The sequence below is a fragment of the Oryx dammah genome, unplaced genomic scaffold, assembly GCF_014754425.2.
Source record: "Oryx dammah isolate SB20612 unplaced genomic scaffold, SCBI_Odam_1.1 HiC_scaffold_4, whole genome shotgun sequence".
Lineage (NCBI taxonomy): Eukaryota > Metazoa > Chordata > Mammalia > Artiodactyla > Bovidae > Oryx > Oryx dammah.
This window is the reverse complement of record NW_024070188.1, coordinates 49,807,470-49,828,812: the sequence shown is the minus strand read 5'-3', so window position 1 is coordinate 49,828,812 and position 21,343 is coordinate 49,807,470. Positions and strand designations below refer to the sequence as shown.

General features: G+C 38.5%; 1 protein-coding gene across 2 annotated transcripts in view; it reads right to left on the bottom strand.

Moving 5' to 3' along the window:
- Positions 1 to 21,343, bottom strand: part of RARS2 (arginyl-tRNA synthetase 2, mitochondrial) — a 72,788-nt gene that overhangs the window by 37,951 nt on the left and 13,494 nt on the right. For both annotated transcript variants that reach the window (XM_040238826.1, XM_040238827.1), the window contains 4 exons: positions 16,607 to 16,680; positions 11,518 to 11,620; positions 10,011 to 10,094; positions 3,193 to 3,290 (listed from right to left, as the gene is read on the bottom strand). In XM_040238826.1, coding sequence (XP_040094760.1) covers positions 3,193 to 3,290; positions 10,011 to 10,094; positions 11,518 to 11,620; positions 16,607 to 16,680 — 359 coding nt within the window. The remainder of the gene's footprint in view (positions 1 to 3,192; positions 3,291 to 10,010; positions 10,095 to 11,517; positions 11,621 to 16,606; positions 16,681 to 21,343) is intronic.

Sequence of the window (21,343 nt, the reverse complement as noted above, 5' to 3'; positions counted from 1 at the left end):
TATTCCTTTACTGCTAGTTAGGTAAGAGCAAGGAGTATAAGAGTACTGAAGTGCCTCCCCAGAGAAGGGTATGTATACTGCATCACTGTAAATATATAATGAAGAGAATTAAAAGTGTCTACAAACTCTCTGCCACTCTTGTTAAGAGATATAATCTACTTCCCTGGCCTGAGTCAGGGATGGTCTTGTGACTTGCTTTGACCAGCAGTGACATAAGTGATGATATACCTGTTACAAGACCAGATATTTTACTATTTTGGAGTCCTGAGCACCTTTGTAAAGAGGTCTGGCTACTCTGCTGGAGAGAGAATACAGGGAGATGCCTGGCCAGCCCACAGGTGAGACACCAAAAAAGTAAATGAGTTTCCTGGATTTCTAACCCTAGTATAATGTCTAGATGACCAGAGTTGCTTAAGTGACCACAGGCAAGCAAAAAAACCATTAGGCTATGCTCTTCCCAATTTCCTGGTCTATACATGAAACATAAAACAACTGGTTGTTGTTTTAAAACACTAATCAGTAGTGTGGTAAACTTTTTCTTAAAGAGCCAGACAGTAGATATTTTAGGTCATCTGGTCTCTATCTCAATTATTTGTCTATTGTACTCAATTGCCATTAGAGTATCAAAGTAGCCACTCTGAAAATAGGTAAATGAATATCTAAGACTGTATTCCAAATTTACAAAAATATAGCAGGCTGGATTTTGCCCATGAGCTAAAGTTTGCCATTCCCTCTATCAAGTCTTGTAGTGGCTTGTTAAGCAAGAGATAACTGAAATGACAAGCAACTTTCTTTGGGGGATGGCCTTAGTGTAGTTCCTCTCTGGTGTGAGGATGACTGCAGAAGTCTCCGTTCTTTTGATGCAACAACATTTAAACTTTAAATATCTTGATTGGAGCATACTGGTAGCATAACATTTATTCATAATTTATATCTGCTCCATAAGAAGGTTAGCTTACTCAACAATCAATCCTTGTCATAAACAGATGAGCTTACCAAGTCTTAGAGGGTCTGCTTTTTCTAAGAACAGGATTGAGTGGCAGAAGATAGTACAAATAAATCCCATTCACCTCTGATTATCCAGGTGCTAATCATAACTAAGTTTAAGTTATCACCATAAATTATGAGTTAAGAAACCAGAAATAGTATTTACCACGTCCACTGAAAAAAATCTTCCACAAAAACATATACTAAGACAAAGGCTCTAGCAAGTTCTAGCTAAGTGAGAAAACAGCTCATCGACACTTTTCCTTAGCTTTGAAAAAGGCAAATACAATCTCTCCAATAATGGTCACGAGCGGTCACCTGCCAGCCATACTCCAAAAGTGATCTTTTTCTTTTTTGGTTACCTAAGAACAATTCAACGATTAGACGGTTTTATTGATGGCATGGCATATAAGAATGTTATCATGAAGACTATTTAGAGCCATACAGACATCAAGCTATTTTTCTGGTAATTTTAAATAATGTGCATTTCATGTAATGGACCCTGGGATGTTGGATCTGAATTGGTAACATCAGTAAAAATTGAGTTCCAGTAGTAATAAGCACTCCTATAGCCAGAACTTGGCTTCTAAATACCTTCCCTCACAAAAAGAGAACTAGGACTTCTTGGGGGAAACGGACAATTCCAGGTCCGAGTAAGACTGGAACATCTTATGCCAAAAAGTACACCAGGACTTACGGGAACATGCAAAGAGAATAAAGGAGCCTGATCTAGGATAATTTGAATATGTGTGTTTGTGTCCAACTCTTTGCAACCTGCCAGGCTCCTCTGTCCATGGGGATTCTCCAGGCAAGAATACTGGAGTGGGTTGCCATGCCCTTCTCCAGAGGATCTTCCCAACTCAGGGATTGAAGCCAGGTCTCCCACATTGCAGGTGGATTCTTTACCATTTGAGCCACCAGCAGTCCCACTTCTGGGCATATATCCAAAGGAAACAAAATCATTATCTTGAAGAGATGTCTGTTCTTCCATGTGCACTGTGGCATTATTCACAATTGCCAAGGTATGGAAACAGCCTAGGTGTCCATCAGTAGATGAATGGATAAGGCAAATGTGGTATGTACATATAACGGAATATTATTCAGCTTTAAAAACGAAGGAAATTCTGTCATTTGCAACAACACGGATGAAACTATAGGGCATTGCGCGAAGTAAAATGAGCCAGACAGACAAAGACAAATATTGTGTGCTACCATTTAAATGTCAGATCTAAAGACTAAAAAGTCAAACTCTTAGAAACAGAACAGAGAGGTAGTTGTCAGAGGCTGGAGGCTAGGGGAAACAGGAAGAGGCTGGTAAAAGGTTCAGACTTTCAGCTGTAAGACAGTAAGTACTGAGGATCTAATGTATAACGTGGGGAGTATAGTTGATAACACTGTCTTGTATAATTGAAATTTGTTAAACAAGTAGAACAAATGTTCTCACACAAACAAAGAAGTAAATATGAAAGGTGACAGAGCTATCAACTAACTCAATTGGGGAAATCCCCCCCGTGTGTGTGTGTGTGTGTGTCTGTGTGTGTGTGTGTGTGTGTGTGTGTGTGTGTGTCTGTGCGTGTGTGTGTGTGTCTGTGTGTCTGTGTGTGTGTCTGTGTGTCTGTGTGTGTGTCTGTGTGTGTGTCTGTGTGTCTGTCTGTGTGTGTGTCTGTGTGTGTGTCTGTGTGTCTGTGTGTCTGTGTGTGTCTGTGTCTGTGTGTGTGTCTGTGTCTGTGTCTGTGTGTGTGTCTGTGTGTGTGTGTCAAATCATGCTGTACACTTTACCTTATAATTTGGTCAATTATAACTCAATAAAGCTAAAAATACATACACATACGTCACAAACACAACAAAGCTTGCTTTCTGGTAATTATATTACTTTGCAATTCGTATTATGATAGAAACCATTATATGTACCTTAAGAGTCTACTAAAACGAAGAACTAGATCTTCTAAAAAAACAAATAAAAAAAATCTATCAATACATAATTAATAATGGAAAAAACCCATAATAACCATTAGGTACTTTTTTGATTAAAGTTTAAAAGTTTTATTCATGGTTTAATGATCAACTCACTGTGACTTTAATTACATAATCTCACTGATTTTTCATTTTTCCACGTGTAATTTTGTGAGACCCAGATGATAACAGTAAAATACCCACCTGCCCAGTCAGTTGATCAACCAACGCATATGATCGGTAGGTACTCACCTGAATTCAACCACGATCCTCTTCTGGGGGAGGCCAGAAAAAAGTTCACTTTTTAATCCATATTTTGAGCCATCTTCAATCACCTGTTGCAGTACTGTCTGTAAAGTAAAAGGTATGGGATTTAATGATACAGAAAAATTGCAATTTTCTTAATTACTTTGTTACTGGGAACTAATTCTTGCTAATTTTCTCATTCTAATTTACGGAGCTGAGAATTTTACAGCATTGTTAGCAGCACTGCCTTCTTTGATCGCTAATGCCAATCAGAGCAGTCATGACACAAATTAACATCTACGGGGCCTCTGTACCCTGTTATACATCATGTCTATTCATCCTTACAGCAGCCAATGACGTAGATATTTTACAGATGGAGAAACTGAAGTTTAGAGAGGTAACTGCCAAAAGTCCCGTAGCAAATAGCAACAATAATACTAGAAGCAGCATCTAATACTTATTGAATGCAGATTTCAAGCCAGGCACTGTACTAAGCATTTTATATGTATTACATATATTACTCCTCACAACTACCCTGAAATGAGTATTATTTTTACAAGCGAGGAGACAGAAGCTCAGAGTGGTTAAGTAACTTTCCCAAGGTCACACTGCAAAAACTTTGCTCACTCCACAGCCTAAGTGTTAACTTGGCATGGTGCTGCTACTTCTGTGATACTGATGATCTCAGTAATGGTAGAAAACAAATAAAAAAACATAATTCAAGTGCCTCTTGGCTACATAAGTAAGAAATGAGGCAATACCACAGAAACTGTCAAAACATATTCCAGGTTAACTTTTAGTTATTAACCACAGAATTACTATATAGGTTATAAAATTCATACTTTATTTTTTGCTAAGAGTGATGATGCATTTATTCATTATTTATTTTTTATTGTAGGATTTTGAAATGATTGATAGATTTTTATTTACTCTTATATTGATTTTGTTCCACAAACAGATTTTAAGTCCTAAAAATGTAGTTTCTGACATGAAGAATTCTATCGTTAGAGCTGGTTAAGACAGTCACTAAATCAAAAAGGCAGAAAGGGAGTAGGAGGCAATAAAGCAACACTTTTAAGAAGCCTTTATAGAGTGCCAGGTTCAAGTCTAGAAGCTTCTTTGTTATCTTTAAGCCTTACAATCTTAAAATGGGCAACATTTCCTATTTAACTGATGCAAGAACTAGGTTCAGACATAGAGAAAATCCTTCACTGACACTGTGCATTAAGCCACATAGAGAAAGGATTATATAGACATTAAATACAGTATTGTCTATTGTACACGAGGGACTCATTCAATGTTTGTTATTCCAAGAATATGGGTCACAAGAAGATTGCAAGTAGGGCAGTAAACGTTATAGGTAATTCATACTTGGATCATTCAGAGGTTAAGGCTTATCCATCCTTTTCACCTTCTATCTCTTTTTATGTAAGGGATGGCAGACTCCAAAAAAGGTAGTAGCAGTTAGTTAGAATTCTCTTTTAACAAATGACTCTTGAATAATTGATTTCTCTGGCATAAACAAACAAACAAAAAAAAACTTTAAGACTATCTTGTGTGCATCACTTTCAAAGCATTCACTGACAACTGAACCCACCTGCTAAGTAGTTTTTTCTCTACTACTTCACTGAAGGTGCTCTCAAAATCAGTATTTTAAATGTCAACCCAGCTGAATACTTAAGTTGTGTTTATTAATCAATGCATTTTTTGTAAAATTAAAAAAAATTAAACAAATTAAGATAGGGCTAAAGTCTGCTCTAATCCTCGTCCCTTTCTGCCTTCCCCAGGGGTAACCACTTTTAAGTATCATTTTGGTGGATGACGACTCCCTCCTCCTTGAAACAAGCCTTCCTTCCTTGGTTGCAGTGACATCATTCTACTGACTTTTGCTTTCCTTTGCAGATCCCTCTTTCAATGCCCACCCTGAGTCCCTCGCTGCACTCTTTTCTCACTTCTAGCTCCTTACTTACACTTCTCCTAGGTGTCAAGTCCTAAGACTTCACCACTTACCTACCCAGAATCTTGTGCTACAGACTGATCTACACAACTCAGGATTGAGCAACTCTCTCAGGCACTTCAAACAGAACATACTCTTCCTTTTACATTCTTCATTTCCACAAACTTCACTCTGAACCCTCCAGCTAACCAAGTCAGAGACCTGGGAGTTCCTAAGATCTGCTTTTTCCCCTCAACTTCCAGAATCAATCATCTGTTAATCACCAAGCTGTCTCCTACATATCACTCTAGTTTTCTCCTCTGGTTTAGGCCCTCATCATCTGTCAGCTACACTACATCTGTCAGCAAAAACTAAAACAGAAAAGTAACACCATCTTACATAATATACATATTTAATCAAGTCTATGGGCTTTCCTAGTGGCTCAGTGATAGAGAATCCCACTGCCAATAAGGGAGACACAGGTTCAATCTCTGGGTTGGAAAGAGCCTCTGGAGAAGGAAATGGCAATCAACTCCAGTATTCTTGCCTGGGAATCCCATGGACAGAGGAGCCTGGTGGGCTAAAGGCCATGGGGTCACAAAAGAGTCAGACATGATTTACTTTCTGTTTAAAGGTTTCAATGATTTCTTACCATTTAAGTGATTTTACCAGTTTCTGGTTTGATTTTTAAATGCATATCATTTTTACTTTTTTGAGGAAATTGATTTGTTGAAAGGCACACTGTAATACTGATAAAAATCACAAGTTAGAAGTGTTTTATAATAACAGATAATATATAATGATTAAAATGAAATAAATGTCATTAGCATAATACCAAAAAATCATAACAGGTACCACCTTTGGTACACATAACATACCATGGAAATAACGAAACAGGAAAAAGCTGAAACTGTTATGCAGAGCATGTAAGGCCCTTCCCACTGTGTAATTTCATATCCTCCCCATGCCATCCAATGCACAAATCATACTCAATTACCTTCTGACTTCCAAACAATGCCATATTTTTATTTGTACCCTGGCCCAACTGTCCCCTCTTCCTGGAATGCCTGCCCTTGTATCTCCCAAGTATATTCTTTATTTTCATTCTAATTCAAGGTTATCATTTGCCTCCTCAAGATGGATTTACTTTGAGGGAGTAAAGGAAAAAAAGAAAAGATTTATGTGCTTCTTTCTTTCCACTGGGGTTGCATCTTATACACGCCTTCATTATATGATTCATCCCAGTGTCTAGCCATTACACATTACCTTGTGATTTTTTTATGCTTTTCTTTCCTTGAGGCCAGGACACATGCCATTTTGTCTCTATATTTCAGTAATATAGTCCCTGGCAAATAATAAGCAAGGAGTTTATTGAATTAGTGGGCACAAAGAAGAATGTCAGAGAGCTAGTAAAGTTACCTGATATTACAAAAGAGAAATAAGTTAGGGGCCATCTATTCACCAATATTTAAGTTTAAAGGTAAGATATACTTGGTAATATAAATGCAGGTACATAAAGAACTTATCAGAAATTAAATCTTTCAAAAGTTTCACATTTTGGAATGCTTTAGCCACCCACTCCAGTATTCTTGCCTGGAGAATCCCAGGAATGGGGGAGCCTGGTGGGCTGCCGTCTATGGGGTCACACAGAGTCGGACATGACTGAAGCGACTTAGCAGCAGCAGCCACCGCCGCCGCCGCCAATTAATGACTATTCCAATTGGCTGGTACCTTCTGTTTACCTACCATCACTCCATTTTCTGTGGATGAATTTTGCCATTTTATTGAATTCTTTATTGGTTGGTATTTTTAGCCAGTGAGCATCCTTATACCACAGAAAATGAAGCTACCACTGCTTGATTAACAAGTCAGTTCCTTAGTCAGTAGCTGAAACGTGCTTAATCATTCATTCTTTCCCTGTGTTCAACTGACACTACACATGACTTGAATGTAACCACTGCCTACTGACAAACTCAATTAGTGAAATAATGAGCAAAGTTAGAGCCACTGAAGTCAGTCTTTTTTTTTTCTTTTCCTTAAGTTTTGGAAAAGCATGCACAATTGAATTTTGCAAATAAAACTGCATGTATGTGAAATTAAAAAATGAGGTTATTGTGTATTTCTAAGGCACACCAAAAAAACCCAAATAGGATTTTGTTTGCTTTTTCCCTATGTGGTTAAACTCGTTTTCTGTTTTTCCTCCCTGTACACCAAATTAACTATTAATTGAAGCTATAGTTCCTTCTGAAAGTCATCTGTGAAAAGTGAAAGTTTCTCAGTCATGTCTGACTCTCTGTGACTCTATGGGCTATATAGTCCATGGAATCCTCTAGGCCAGAATACTGGAGTGGGTAACCTTCCCCTTCTCCAGGGGATCTTCCCAACCCAGGGATCAAACCCAGGTGTCCCGCACTGCAGGCAGATTCTTTTACCAGCTGAGCCACAAGGGAAGCCCAAGAATACGGGAGTAGGTAGCCTATCCCTTCTCTAACAGATCTTCCCAACTAAGGAATTGAACCTGGGTCTCCTGCATTGCAGGCATATTCTTTACCAATTTAGCTATCAGGGAAGCCCAAGGAACAAGTTTGGTACCAAAGTGATAGTTCTTCATGGAGATAAGTTCTTCTAGCACTGAAAAATGTATTATCTAGTCCCAAAGATTTGGCAGTTTGCACTACTTTTAATTTCACATTTTAGCCTCCTACCTTTGAGGATGATTTATATGAAGACAGTATAAACTGCTATTAGTGATCCAAATCTAAGCTAACATTTAATCATCCCAATTCTGCCAGTATTAATAACTCAACTGCAATGCATGAAAGACACATTTTATACAACGCTAAATTTGTACATGTGTAAGCAATGACAAACTCATAATTCTCTGCTTGATGATTAAGTTTTAGACATAGATCATTGGCTACATGTTAATCTTGATAACTTCAAAGTGGAAAAAAGAAGTTTTATAATGGTCCTGAGAGGGTTGAATTTTCTTTTTAATGTGATCTGGAAACTTGAGACTCACAAATGAATATTGTTTAAGGCCCAAAAATAATGGAGCCAAGTGTAGAAGAAATTAGGCTTTGAGCAGATAAGAATTACTATTAAATCATAACTTATAATACAGGTAAAATGCTTAATATTCCTTTCTCAAACTATGGGTACTGCTCTAGGATGTATCTTTACTGTAACACTGAGCAGGGCTGCTGTAAGCAATCTGCTTGCCCTTTAATGAAAATCACTTTATTTTCCAGATCCACAAAGTTGTTACAAAGAAGAGAGGGTTTCCATGTGAGGAAGAGCAGCTGGACCTCAAAGCTCTCACTCTTTCCCTGCATTGTCAACTGAGAAGGATTTGCAAATATTTTTAATAAGTGAGCCAGTGAGCATCCTTATACCACAGAAAAACCTCATAATTGTAATAAAGCATGAAAGCTCACGACCATTGAAATTTTAAATTATTAACAAAATATATGCCTTGCCTCGAAACATAAACCACATCTCCTTCAGCTAAGCTGGCTATAAAGGCAAATTTGATCTACCACAGCACATTGTCCCATCTCAGGGAAAACAAAAAAAGTAAAATACTGGCATCTATCAAGGGGTCTAAAATTTGGAAGGCACACTGGTGAGCTGCTTTTCTCCTTCTACAAACATTGAAACAGCAACTGGGAAGAAAGAGTCATTTATTTCAAAATGGGACATTAGACTCACTGGTTTGCTAAGTTAACATGAAATGTTATCAAGAGCCCAACAAGATAAAGACACTTTTTAACAAGCTCATAACAACTTTCTTCCTTGTTCCTGTGACAGATTTTGGTTTAACAAGTTTAATCCTGAAATAACAGTGGAAAAAAAGATAAAAGAAAAAAGTTCAAGGATCTAAAGACAAGCATGAAACACCAACTCTTTCAGAAGAATTATAGGGCTGATGGGTAAATATCTGTAAACTACATAACCTTGGTAAGAAACTATATTAGAAGTTTTGGTTTTATCCTTATTTGCAATTAAAGACCATAGTATATACAAAATCTCACCTATCCAACAATCACGTTTTTTTTTTTTTTAAATAATAGACCAAACAATACATTATGAGAAATTGTAAAGTTCAACTGAGATAAAACTCAAAGGGTCTCACACCACTGCTTATCTAGGATTACCTGTCCTCCACACTCACTCAACAGAGACCCAATTCCTCTAGGAGGTTTCCCCAACTCCTTCAGGTCATCTTATTTCGCCATCTCTGATCTTTCTTATGCTTACTGTACCAATCACTTTAAGAAAATTCATATTGTTTTATTAAAAGAAAAAGAGTCTTATGGTTTTTCTCATATACATCTTATGCTTCCAATAGATAACAGGCTACTAAAGAGTGGCAACCAGCTACTGCTTTCAGTGTATTCAATGTACTACTTTGTACTTTGTACAATGTACTTTCAATGTACTGCTTTCCTGTATTCAATATGGAGTCCAATGATTCATTTAAAAATGGTTATCTCGCACTTACTGCATGCCTGGTGCTGTGCTAGGAACCGGATATGTGAGAAAAACAGATGCTATAAGCCCTAATGGAAATTAGAGTTTAAAAGGCAAAAGGCATTCACCAAATAAGAACAATGTAAAATAGCAACTACAGTTAAGTTTTGTCAAGGAGGCATATACAGTGTTAAGAGCATGTATGAATGAAGGGGTCAGAAAGGCACTGCTAGGGAAAATCAAGATGTGCAGGATAAGCGGAACTTGGGGTGATTTCCAGGCAGTGGGATCAGAATGTGCAAAAGTTCTGAGGCAAGAGGAGGCAGGATAAGGTTAAGAACCGGAGGGAAAACATTGTAGCTGAAGCAGAGGCAGCGAGAGAAGGTGCAACAGCTGTACCGTAACCCGTTCTTACCTTTGTTAACAGTTCTCTGTTGATTTTGAAATTTACAGTCCCTTGACCAGTGCTGATTTCACTCACCACTGTGTCACATTTTAGCTGAAAAGATATAAAGTAAAACAGGAATGTTATAAAACAGGCCTAATGAGTTTTGCAGTTCTAATCCTATGGGACAGCAGATGTGTCCTTCCTCATAGTCATGTGTCTGGACTTGGGCTTAGCTCTGTCATTATATTTGGGTTCACATGTTTTCTTCTTTCCCGGCTGGAATGCTACTATTCAGAGACTCTCTCTCCTCTTTCCCATTCTCTCACTTCAAATTCTCTAATGTGGGAAAAAGGGAGCCATCACTTTACCCCCACCTTATGTACTGTAACATGCAATGAACTCTTTATTTTACTCACCTTTCACAAGAGTGATAGAACATGATACTCTGTTAGGACCTCAGCTAAAACAACTTGCACCCCCATAAAATATGTAGAAAAGTTTAAATATTTGGTCTTTAATGAACACGCTTTACATTTTTAACCAACCAGATGTTCAAAGCAGCCGGGAGACTCATGAAGTTTATTTAAAGAGATACCTGCTGTTACTGAGGAGCCACCAGCTTTCATTTTTGAGAACTCACAGGAGGAGGAGGAAATAAATATTGTAGTTAGGAGAATTTTATTCCTAGTATGCTTCCTGATAAAAATCTGGGTTGAGAGACTATGGGTTCAACCCCTAGTTGGGGAACTAAGGTCCCGTGTGCAGTGTGGCAAAAAAAGAAAAAAAACCTGGGGTGATTTCTGTGGTCAAATACACATTTACTTAGCTACCAGAGCCTCTTTATCATACTCATTCTTTAAACATTTTTCCTGTCAAAGTGACTTTTATTGTTTGGACTCTTCAGTGTGCCCATGCCTTCCTCAGTGTCACATGTAGTAATCCTATTTAAAACAAAAACAAAACAACTTTGTCCCAAACCTTCCTTTTTCTTTCTGAAGGTATTAAACACTAACAATTTAGATGTGGTCATTCTCCACAGTCCTTTCAACTGCTCTCTTAGATACTGAGCCCATCAGAGAAATTAGAAATGAAAGAGGATTGTTAAATTATCTAACCACTTCTTCTCTGAAATCATGGTTCTATTTACATCTAATCATTTCTTCTCATATTTTAATGTTCATCTTCTCAGAAACTCATTTTTAAAACTGCAGCCCACTGTTCTAATTTATCAAACTTGTTCTCCTGAATTCAGAACTCCATCCAGCTTCAATCTGTAAATTTAATTAATAGTCTTCCTGTAAGTAGTTAATCAAAAAACTGAATACGGTCAGCTCAAGAGGAGTGTTTCATAACTAATTTCAAAAACCATCCTAACCTTACAGTATGCAGCTAAAATAAATTTAAATTATACTTTCCAAGGTGTCTTGAACAAAAATACTATTAAATCCATTATTATGGCTGACATAGCCTGCAGAATATTTTTTAATTTAACATGTTTATTATAATGTCAAAAGAGATAACAGTGCCAAAGTACCTTCTCTGCCAGTCTCATGGCTTGAATTTGAATATCTGGTCTTGAATGGTCATTGTTGTTTTCCAATAGAGAATCCACAGAAAGCTGGAAGTCAGCTACCTCTCTAAAGACAGATGTGAAACAGGAAAAGACTGTTACCTTAAAAACGTTACCAGAGTAAAAACAACAACAAAAAGACTAATCACTTTGAGTTCTCTACACTGACATAATCTTATCAGAAGAAGTTACACTTTCAAAATATAAAGCAAGGCAATTAGAAATATCATCACTATGTACTGATGGAGTACTTTATCTTATAAAATTCTTCCTCTTCCATCACCCAGCTGTAGCCTTATGGTATCTCTGTAAGAGACACACAGTAACCACCTTATTTGACAAATGTGAAAAATGATGTCTGGCAAGTTCACTGTCTCCCCTAAAAGTCTACTGCAACTGAACAGAGTCAGAAAAAAGCTCAAGTCTCTTGACCTCTTTTACAAATCTTCCTCCACTATTTCAAATACTTCCTTCTTTCAAGCCTCTTCATTGACCTTCAGATGACCAAAGCAAAATTTTTAAAAACTGGTGAAATCTGAATTTTAACATGAGAAAAGTATTACTCTTAACACTCAGTAGTTCTTTAAAGAGACAGACACTGCCATTCTTTTCCCTGGGTTGGTGATGAAACAATGCAAAAACAAAGAAACCAAGAAAGAAACGAGGCAACCGATCAGTGAAAACAATCATTTCCTTCAAACAGCAGTTATCTCTAAGGAAGGATGGTATACAGGTGGCTTCAACAGTAAATAATGTTTGATTTGTAGAAAACAAAATTTGGAAAAAATTAAGACCTAACATGTTAGAAAGTGAGCGTGAGTGTTCATTACATTATTCTCTATAAATTTTCTATAGTTTGAAATTTTTCAAGGTATAAAAATAATCTACAAACATCCACATAATTACCGACACTGAATGTTTAATAACGAAGTAGAGAATGAGACTCTCTGGGCAGAATAGGTGGGCTGAATCACTGTCTGTCTAGCCCATTTCTAGCCCCTTCACCTGCTCTTGGGCTTTCCTGGTGGGTCAGCTGGTAAAGAATCCGCTTGCAATGTGGGAGACCTGGGTTCGATCCCTGGGTTGGGAAGATCCCTTGGAGAAGGGAATGACTACCCACTCCAGTATTCCAGCCTGGAGAATTCCATGGACTGTATAGTCCATGGGGTCGCAAAGAGGTGGACACGACTGAGCGACTTTCACTTCAACACAAAACAGGAGCACAAATAAATTCCTTATCATTCTTGAAATCCAGGCACATGTCTAAAAAATTGTATAACTTCTGATCACATTAAGGAATCTAGTCAATAATAACCACTAAGAATTTTCCTGAGCCTTGAGCAGTGACAAAGGTGGCGGAATAAAAAGACCCTGAGCTAACTTCCTTCTGCATGTACACAAAAACTGCAACTATTTAACAGAGCAACTATCCACTGAAGTCACTGGATGACTAGATTAAAAACTTGGCAGCTCAGACAGTAAAGAATCTGCCTGCAATGCAGGAGATCCATTACGATCTCTAGGTTGGGAAGATCCCCTGGAAAAGGAAATGGCTACCCACTCCAGAATTCATGCTGTGAGAATTCCAAGGACAGAGGAGCGTGGTGGGCTACAGTCCATGGGGTCACAAAAGAGTTGGACACAACTGAGTGACTAAGTATGGCAGCACACTTGGGACAGAGATACTGATAGCAGTCAATTTAGGGAGCTCATTCATGAGGATACTGGTGCTAGTAAATACCATTTTGAAATTCTCCTTCGAGCTTGTTAGTGTTGGGTCCCAGCTTCAGGTACCAGCCAGTCCTTATAAGTTCGGGGGCATTCCAGGGCAGGTACATGGCCCCACCCAACAATGGGCTGACAATAGCCAAGGGATCCCCAGGCTGCCACAAGTGGTCATAGGGATCCTCCTTCCTCACTGGGGTGGGCATCAGCCCTGGGACTCCTGGGCCCTGCAGCAAAAAATATGGCTCAGCCCACCAGTGGGCCAGCCCACTAGGACACAGCCTTACTCAACATAAGGCTGACACCACCTCCAGGATACCCTGGGCACCTCAGCCAGCCGGGTCAGGACATGGCCACACTCACCAGTGGGTGATCACCAGCCTTGGGTCACTTTGACCCTGCCCTCCAGGAGGCCATCACCAGCCTCAGGACTATTCAAGGCCATGGCCCTGTTCATGAGCAGGCTAACACTGGCTCTGGGACTGCGGGCCCTGCAGCTAGCCACCCTAGGACTTAGCTCCCTAACAGAGAGGGAACACTAGTCTCAGGATCCCTGGGGCTCTGTAGCCAGTTGTCTTGTGACCCAGCCCTACCCATCTGCTGGCCTGTACCAGGCCCTGGGGTCCCCTGGCCAAACAGCCAGCCACCTCAGGACCTAGCCCTGCTGACCAGCTTGTAAGCATCAATAATGGGACATATCAGGCCAAGTACATCTCTAGGCAGGGACACAGCCCCACCCAGCTGAAGGTCAGGCATCTCAGGACCTCCAGAGTCCCAAGCTTCTCTGAGACTTGGTCCTGCCCACCAGAGGGCCCAGGACCCACCCCCTCATTGCTGGCACTACTCCTGGACCCTCAGGTTACATTAGACCCAGTACCACCTACCAGTGGGCTGACACACTGGGACCACTAGGGGGGTCTTGCAGCTACAGACTCCAGGACCTGGCTCTGCCACCAATGGGCCAACACTAGCCCTTGTACCCACTGGGCCTCTGTAGTCAATTGACTTCAACCAACCATGGATCACGACGTACCGCAATTCATGCTAGCTAAAAAAAATCCACACATAGCTGCACCCATGCAGTTCAAACCCAGGCTGTTCAAGGGTCAACTATATAATTCAGAGAATTAGATACCTGAACAAATAGATTCATATCACATTAAATAAATCACATTAACAAAAATAGTATTTCTTAATTTTCCTGGCATGTTATAGCACTTTAGAATCAAATTAGAAATACAGAACACTTAGGCTTTGTTTCAGTACTCTAAAGGATAACTGGGGTTATGAAGACAAAGCAGTAGCAATTCCTTTATTTTAAACAATTTCAATATGCAGAATTTTCAACTGGTAGACTAGAGAAATTGAGGCCCTCCTCATTATTTATTTTCTATGAAACAAAGTCTTAGTATTTCAGACTGCTAAAGTGGAACTGCCCAAAGGATCTCAAAGCAGGTATAGAAAATCTTATTCAAAAGAGGGGCCAAGACAACAGGCAAGTGAAAAGATGTCCAGCTTCACTATTCACTAGGAAAATGTAAATCAAAATGAAGGTATCACCTCTCATCAGAATAGGTACTGTCAAAAAAGTGAGAAATAACAAGTGTTGACAAGAATGTGGAGATAAAGGAACACTCATACACTGTTGGTGGGAATGTAGATTGGTGCAGCCACTATGGAGATTGCTCAAAAAGACTAGAACTACCATATAATCCAGCAACTTCTGGGTATTTACCCAAAGAATATGAAAACACTAATTTGAAAAGATATAAGCACCCATATGTTTATTGCAGCATTATTTATAACAGCTAAGGTATAAAACAAACTAGTGCCCATAAATGAATTGATATAGACGATGTATACACACACACACACGAACAATGGAATGCTACTCAGCCATAGAAAAAGACGAGATCTTGCCATTTGGGACAATGTGGATGGACCTTGAGGATATTATGCTAAATGAAGTAAGTCCGACCAAGAAAGAAAAATATCATATGATTTTGCCCACATGTGGAGTATAAAGAACAAAAAATAAGTGAACAAATCAAATCAAACATGCAGATACAGAGTTCCAGTTACTAGAGGGGAAGGGGTAGTGGGGAGAATTAAATGGGTAAAGGGGATCAGCTGTATGATGACAGATGGAACACTAAATTTTTGGTGGTGACATAGCATGCTATAATGTATACAGAATATTGTCCTCGTGAAATATATATGTTGCCTCATTAAAAAAAAAAGAAACAAAAGATGGGTCAAGACAGTTCACTTTACTAAAGGTCTTTGAAACATAAAAACTGAGACATCTCCATTGTTATGCAAAATGCCCTTTACAGATTCATAAAGTAGGTAACTGTTTGCAACATTGTATCAGTTTACATACAAGGCCCATCTTTTGGTCAGTGGTTTCCTCTATTCTTGGAACTCATTACAGATGAAGTTGTAACAGGCTATTTTAAAGATGCTCTTTTACAAGACCATATGTAGCCTTTCTCTTTTCTTTTCTACTTACCCATTTGTCCTATGCTGGGAAAAAGAACATTCATTCTACTTTGTCTTAAAATCCTAACAAAGTTAAGGGGACAAAATATTTAAGGACTTGATGTTATAGTAATAATGGTATCATTATATGCTAACAGTATAATGATAATTTAAGCTTAAAGCATTAAGGCTACTATGTAGCTAATTTCTTGCCAGTATTAATTAACTGAGAGGTATTTTATTCAAATATTGAAATTTTCTAGTCAACTGGTAAACAAGTATCAATGAGAATGACCAAACTCACAAAACAGCTCTCTCTGAATCCAAGTAGCAACTATATAGATCATATGTAGCCCTAACCAGTAGTTCTCTATCACTGGGGGGTCCTCAAATAGAAACAAGCAAAAAAACTGAAACAAACAAACAAAAAAACCCACGAAAAATCTAGCAGTAAACATGGCACAATAGTATTCAGGCATTAGATAGGTGTTTAATCTCTAAGATCTCTTCAAAAACTCTGATTTTCTAACTAGAATCATAGTTCTTTTATTTGCTGTTACAGAATTAAATCAAATCTCCTTCCAAATTTCTCAAAGACGGCCATATAGTTATTATACTAACATCAAAACGACATGAGAATATTAATATAATCTGCCATGTCAGAGATTAAAGTACAGAATTAAAGTACAGAATTTTTATTATTTAAAGCCATGGGAATAACACATGAAATCATGTATTAAAGGATAATTTCAAGGACTATTTTGTAAACTGGAGAGTAACTGCATTTTTTGGTTAACTGACAAAAATCAATCACATTCTAGATCATTACAAATATATTATACTTAACTCTTTTCTGGAAATCGGAACTGCAGATATTGACTTGATCAAGTTTTCTGGTGGAAGATCCAACACTCTGGAAAGCTAGAAATCAAAAAAAAAGAAAACAGAGCAAGATTGTTAATATATTTGTTCCAGATTAATAGAATGCTACTCAACAATTAAAAAAAAAAAAATGCTGAACCACAACACAAATGAGCTTCAAATGTACTTTGTTTCGTGACAAGCGCCGGACTCCAAAGACTGTATAATGTATGATTCAACTTATTAGACATTCTGGAAAGCCCAAAACCCTAAGATTGAAGATTAGATCAGTGGTTGCCAGGAGCTGAGGATGAGAAGAGGGTTTGACCATATATTGGCAAACAGAACTGTTTACTAAAAAGGAAGAAATTTCATATTTGCAAATTTAAAAAGCTTTTCTTCAAAGAGTAGGGATAAACTACTGAGGACCAAAGATAATTTCCTTTTATTCATTCATAAAGTCTTTTTGTGCTAGACACTGTTTTAGGAGTTGTGGATACAGCAGTGAATAAAAGACAAAAATTTCATGCTACTTAAACAAGCAAACAAATAATGTGGGGGGGAGAGAGGAACCTGACCCCTGGGCTATACCAAGTTTCCTCCCTTGCCTTTTTGAAAAGCTCACTTACTGACTGTAACACAGTCACAGTGAACTACTGCCCTCATCAGAAACTCAAAGTTTGTTGGAGGAGACATTCCTACTTATTGAATGATTCTCAAATGACAGAGATTTCTTACATGCCTAGGTTTTCTCCCAAACAATCCCATGGATCACTATTGTAGACTTCACTTCATGAGTGATGAAACTGAAGTTCAGAGAATTTATGTAATTTGCTTAAGCAGAAAAGCAGAGATGTGAACACAAGCTATCCTATAAGCAGAACCTACATTTTTAATCTCTATGTCATATCTATATCCTTTCAAAGAGAAATGCATGAAAACAAAACAGTGAAACAGCAGTACAGTCATAATGAATTTAAAACTGTCTTCACCTTTCTCCCCTAATTCCTCAATCTTTATGCAGCCTCTGCAATGATCAAGTCATAGCTGGTAAGAGCAACGGGGTGAATAAAAAAAGAACGTTGGAAGAGATTAAGCAGCAATCTTAATCCTCTTCAGAGGTGTTTGTAAGTGTTCAAAAGGAGAGGAATAAAACTAAAGCCACTACACCCATTATGAGTAATAATATCTATCCTAATATCAAAAGAAATTGGTAAATTTCATAAACCTAAAAATGGTTGAAACTTGCAGACCTGAAGCTATCATTTATGTTTAGGATACTCTGTATTTCTACTTTGATCTAGCATATGCTTATTCTTTTAAAGTTTAAATCTCAGAGTGCAGTCTTTATTTTTAAATTCTAGCCTTTAGCAACTGAATTACTATATACTTTACAAAAAAGGGTTTTTTCCTTAAGACACCTGCCCAGAAGTGGATAAATAGTTCCAAAGCATTTACCAAATAAAGACTGTAATACTTCATGTTTATATTGCAAAAATGTTCCTGCCAGTACAGCTACATCAATAATAAAGGGTCCACTTTTACTATCTATGAGTCCTTGAGAAAGTCATTTTACATCAATGAGCTTAAGTTTTCCTATCTGAAAAGCAGGGATAACAAATCTATTAATAATAAACTAGGGCTCTTGTGGGGAGAAGGCAGTGGCACCCCACTCCAGTACTCTTGCCTGGAAAATCCCATGGGTGGAGGAGACTGGTGGGCTGCAGTCCATGGAGTTGCTAAGAGTCAGACACGACTCAGCGACTTCACTTTTCACTTTCATTCATTGGAGAAGGAAATGGCAACCCACTCCAGTGTTGTTGCCTGGAGAATCCCAGGGACCGGGGAGCCTGGTGGGCTGCCGTCTATGGGGTTGCAGAGTCGGACAGGCCTGAAGTGACTTAGCAGTAGCAGGGCTCTTGTGAGGACTAACAAAATTGTGTCACATAACAAGCATGTAATAAATATTATTTGCTTCTTCCTTTAAAGGGTTTTATTTTGGCCATGTCTTTCAAACTTACCCATAGCAATAAGATCTTCTGCCTATTCTTCTATTATATTTTTGCCTATTTTAAATATATCTAAACTCTGCTGAAAAATAAAAGACTGTCACTCACCATGCAGTAATACACAAATTAAGTCATTAGCCACTGAAGTTGCTGACCAATAATACACCCGACAAAAAACAGAATGAGGCACTCTGTGCTTTGGAAAATCAGGCCCCTTAGAAAGATCTATGTACATCTAAGCAAGAATTTTAAGTCCAGATTCTTGAATCTTCCCATATCTGAAGAAGCACTGAAATAATTAACTGAAACATTTGTTCCTTGTGATTAGCTGTAATCTCTTACTGAGATGTAAGCTTGACTGTATGCATTCCCTAGCCAACAACCATGAGTCAACTGGCTTCTCTTCCTACCTCTTTAGAGCAATTCACTCAGCGCTGTGAAGTGGCAGTCTTCCAGGCTACAGTCATCTGTAAGGTCCCTGAGTAAAACTGAAACTCACACAATGGAATACTACTCAGCCATAAAAAGCATAAAGCCATCTGCAGCAACATGGGTGCAACCAGAATTTATCATAATAAGTGAAGTAAGCCAAAGAGAAATACAAATAACATATTACTTATATGTGTAATCTCCAGGAAATGGTGAAGGACAGGGAAACCTGGCGTGCTGCAGTCCATGGGGTTGCAAAGAGTCGGATACAACTGGGCGAAGGAACAACAAATATGTGGAATCTAAAAATATGATACAAATAAACTTATCTACAAGACAGAAAGAGACTCATGGACAAACAGAACAGACTTGTGGAGGAGAGGTGGAGTGGGAGGCTGGAGTTAGTAGACGTAAGCTATTATATACGGAATGGATAAATAATATCTTACTGTATAACATAAAGAACAATTGACATAGTCAGTATCCTATGATAAACCATCATGAAAACATAAGAGAATGTATTTATATGTGTAACTGATTTACTTTGATGTACAGCAGAAATTAAACACTGTAAACGTTTACATTGTTTAAATGTTTATAATGTTTAAACACTGTAAATCAACTGTACTTCAATAACAAAACACTATTAAAAACATGGTGAATTTGGTTATGTGTTGTTGTTCAGTTGCTCAGTCATGTCCGACTCTGCGACCCCAATGAACTGCAGCACACTATGCTTTCCTGTCCTTCACTATCCCGGAGTTTGCTCAAACTCATGTCCGTGGAGTCAGTGACGCCATCCAACTATGTGTATTTGCCCACTATGTGTATTTTCCCACAATTAAAACCCAAAAGACAGACTTGGGGATTAAGTAGTAGAAAGAAGTCTTCTTTAATCATCTCCCATTTCCTACCCATTAACAAATTAAAATGAAAAGGAAGGAAGAAAGAAGAGGAGAAAGGAGGGAAGGTTAGAGGTTGGTTGGTTCTCCATCAGCAAATACACATGATAGGCATGGCTCAAAGTTATAAACTTCAAGAATGGAAACCAAGGAAAGATACAGCAGATTCTGAGAAGAAATGGAGCAGCCCTGTTTGGCAAGGCTCCTAAACTGAATTAACAATCTCATTAATACACCAAATCTGGAGAGAAAACACTGAATTCTTCCCCTCCCCCAACCCCCAACCATCTGTGACTGATAGATGCTACAGAACTGCAGGCAGGAACGGGTAAAACAGAAGTGATTTAGAGCACTTTCCAGCATAAGTGAAGATTCTAGGGCTAGAATCCGAGGGCCTCCACAATGGAAAAACAATATACTCCCCAATCACAGGGAGTAAATCCTGATATTGTGTTGCATGGGCAGGAAGAGTCATAGGAGAAATTTTTATAGGAAGATGGAAAAATGTCAGAACTAGCAGCAAAAATATGCCAAGTCAGACTTCAGGAGTAATGTGTACAGGCCACCACAGCCTCCTGGAGAGACAGAAGAGGAGCGAAAAGCTGCAGAGTGTATATTTTGTAACCACAAAACTAAGCTGAGCCAAGAATAATGCTGATATGGAGAGTAAGGAAGTTGCCCACACACTGTGGAATCAAATATAAGTCTGGGCAGAGGTGTCAAGCACTAGTAAGATGAAAAAGAACAGGCATGAAAAACAGACAAACTGAAAGAGAGCTCGATAAGGAGAGAAGGGGTCCCTACTGAAAGAAAAAAAAAAGACAGGAATGTGGCACACAAGAGATCAAAGAACTCTAGAAGAAAAATAGAAGAAAAATACAACTTAATACAAAGACATTCTCCACAAGGGTTTCAAGATGTCTTAATAACAAGAACTAAACGACTGAAACAGAGTGAAATAAAAAGGGAGTCTGATGATCAAACATTCAGTTCAGTTCAGTTCAGTCCCTCAGTCGTGTCCAACTCTTTGCGACCCCATGAATCGCAGCACCCCAGGCCTCCCTGTTCATCACCAACTCCCGGAGCTCACTCAGACTCACGTCCATTGAGTCAGTGATGCCATCTAGCCATCTCATCCTCTGTCGTCCCCTTCTCCTGCCCCCAATCCCTCCCAGCATCAGAGTCTTTTTCAGTGACTCAGCCCTTCGAATGAGGTGGCCAAAGTACTAGAGTTTCAGCTTTAGCATCATTCCTTCCAAAGAAATCCCAGGGCTGATCTCCTTCAGAATGGACTGGTTGGATCTCCTTGCAGTCCAAGGGACTCTATTATAGAACTAATAATTAAATACAAAGTAAGACTGTAGTCAGAACTGAAAATAGAAC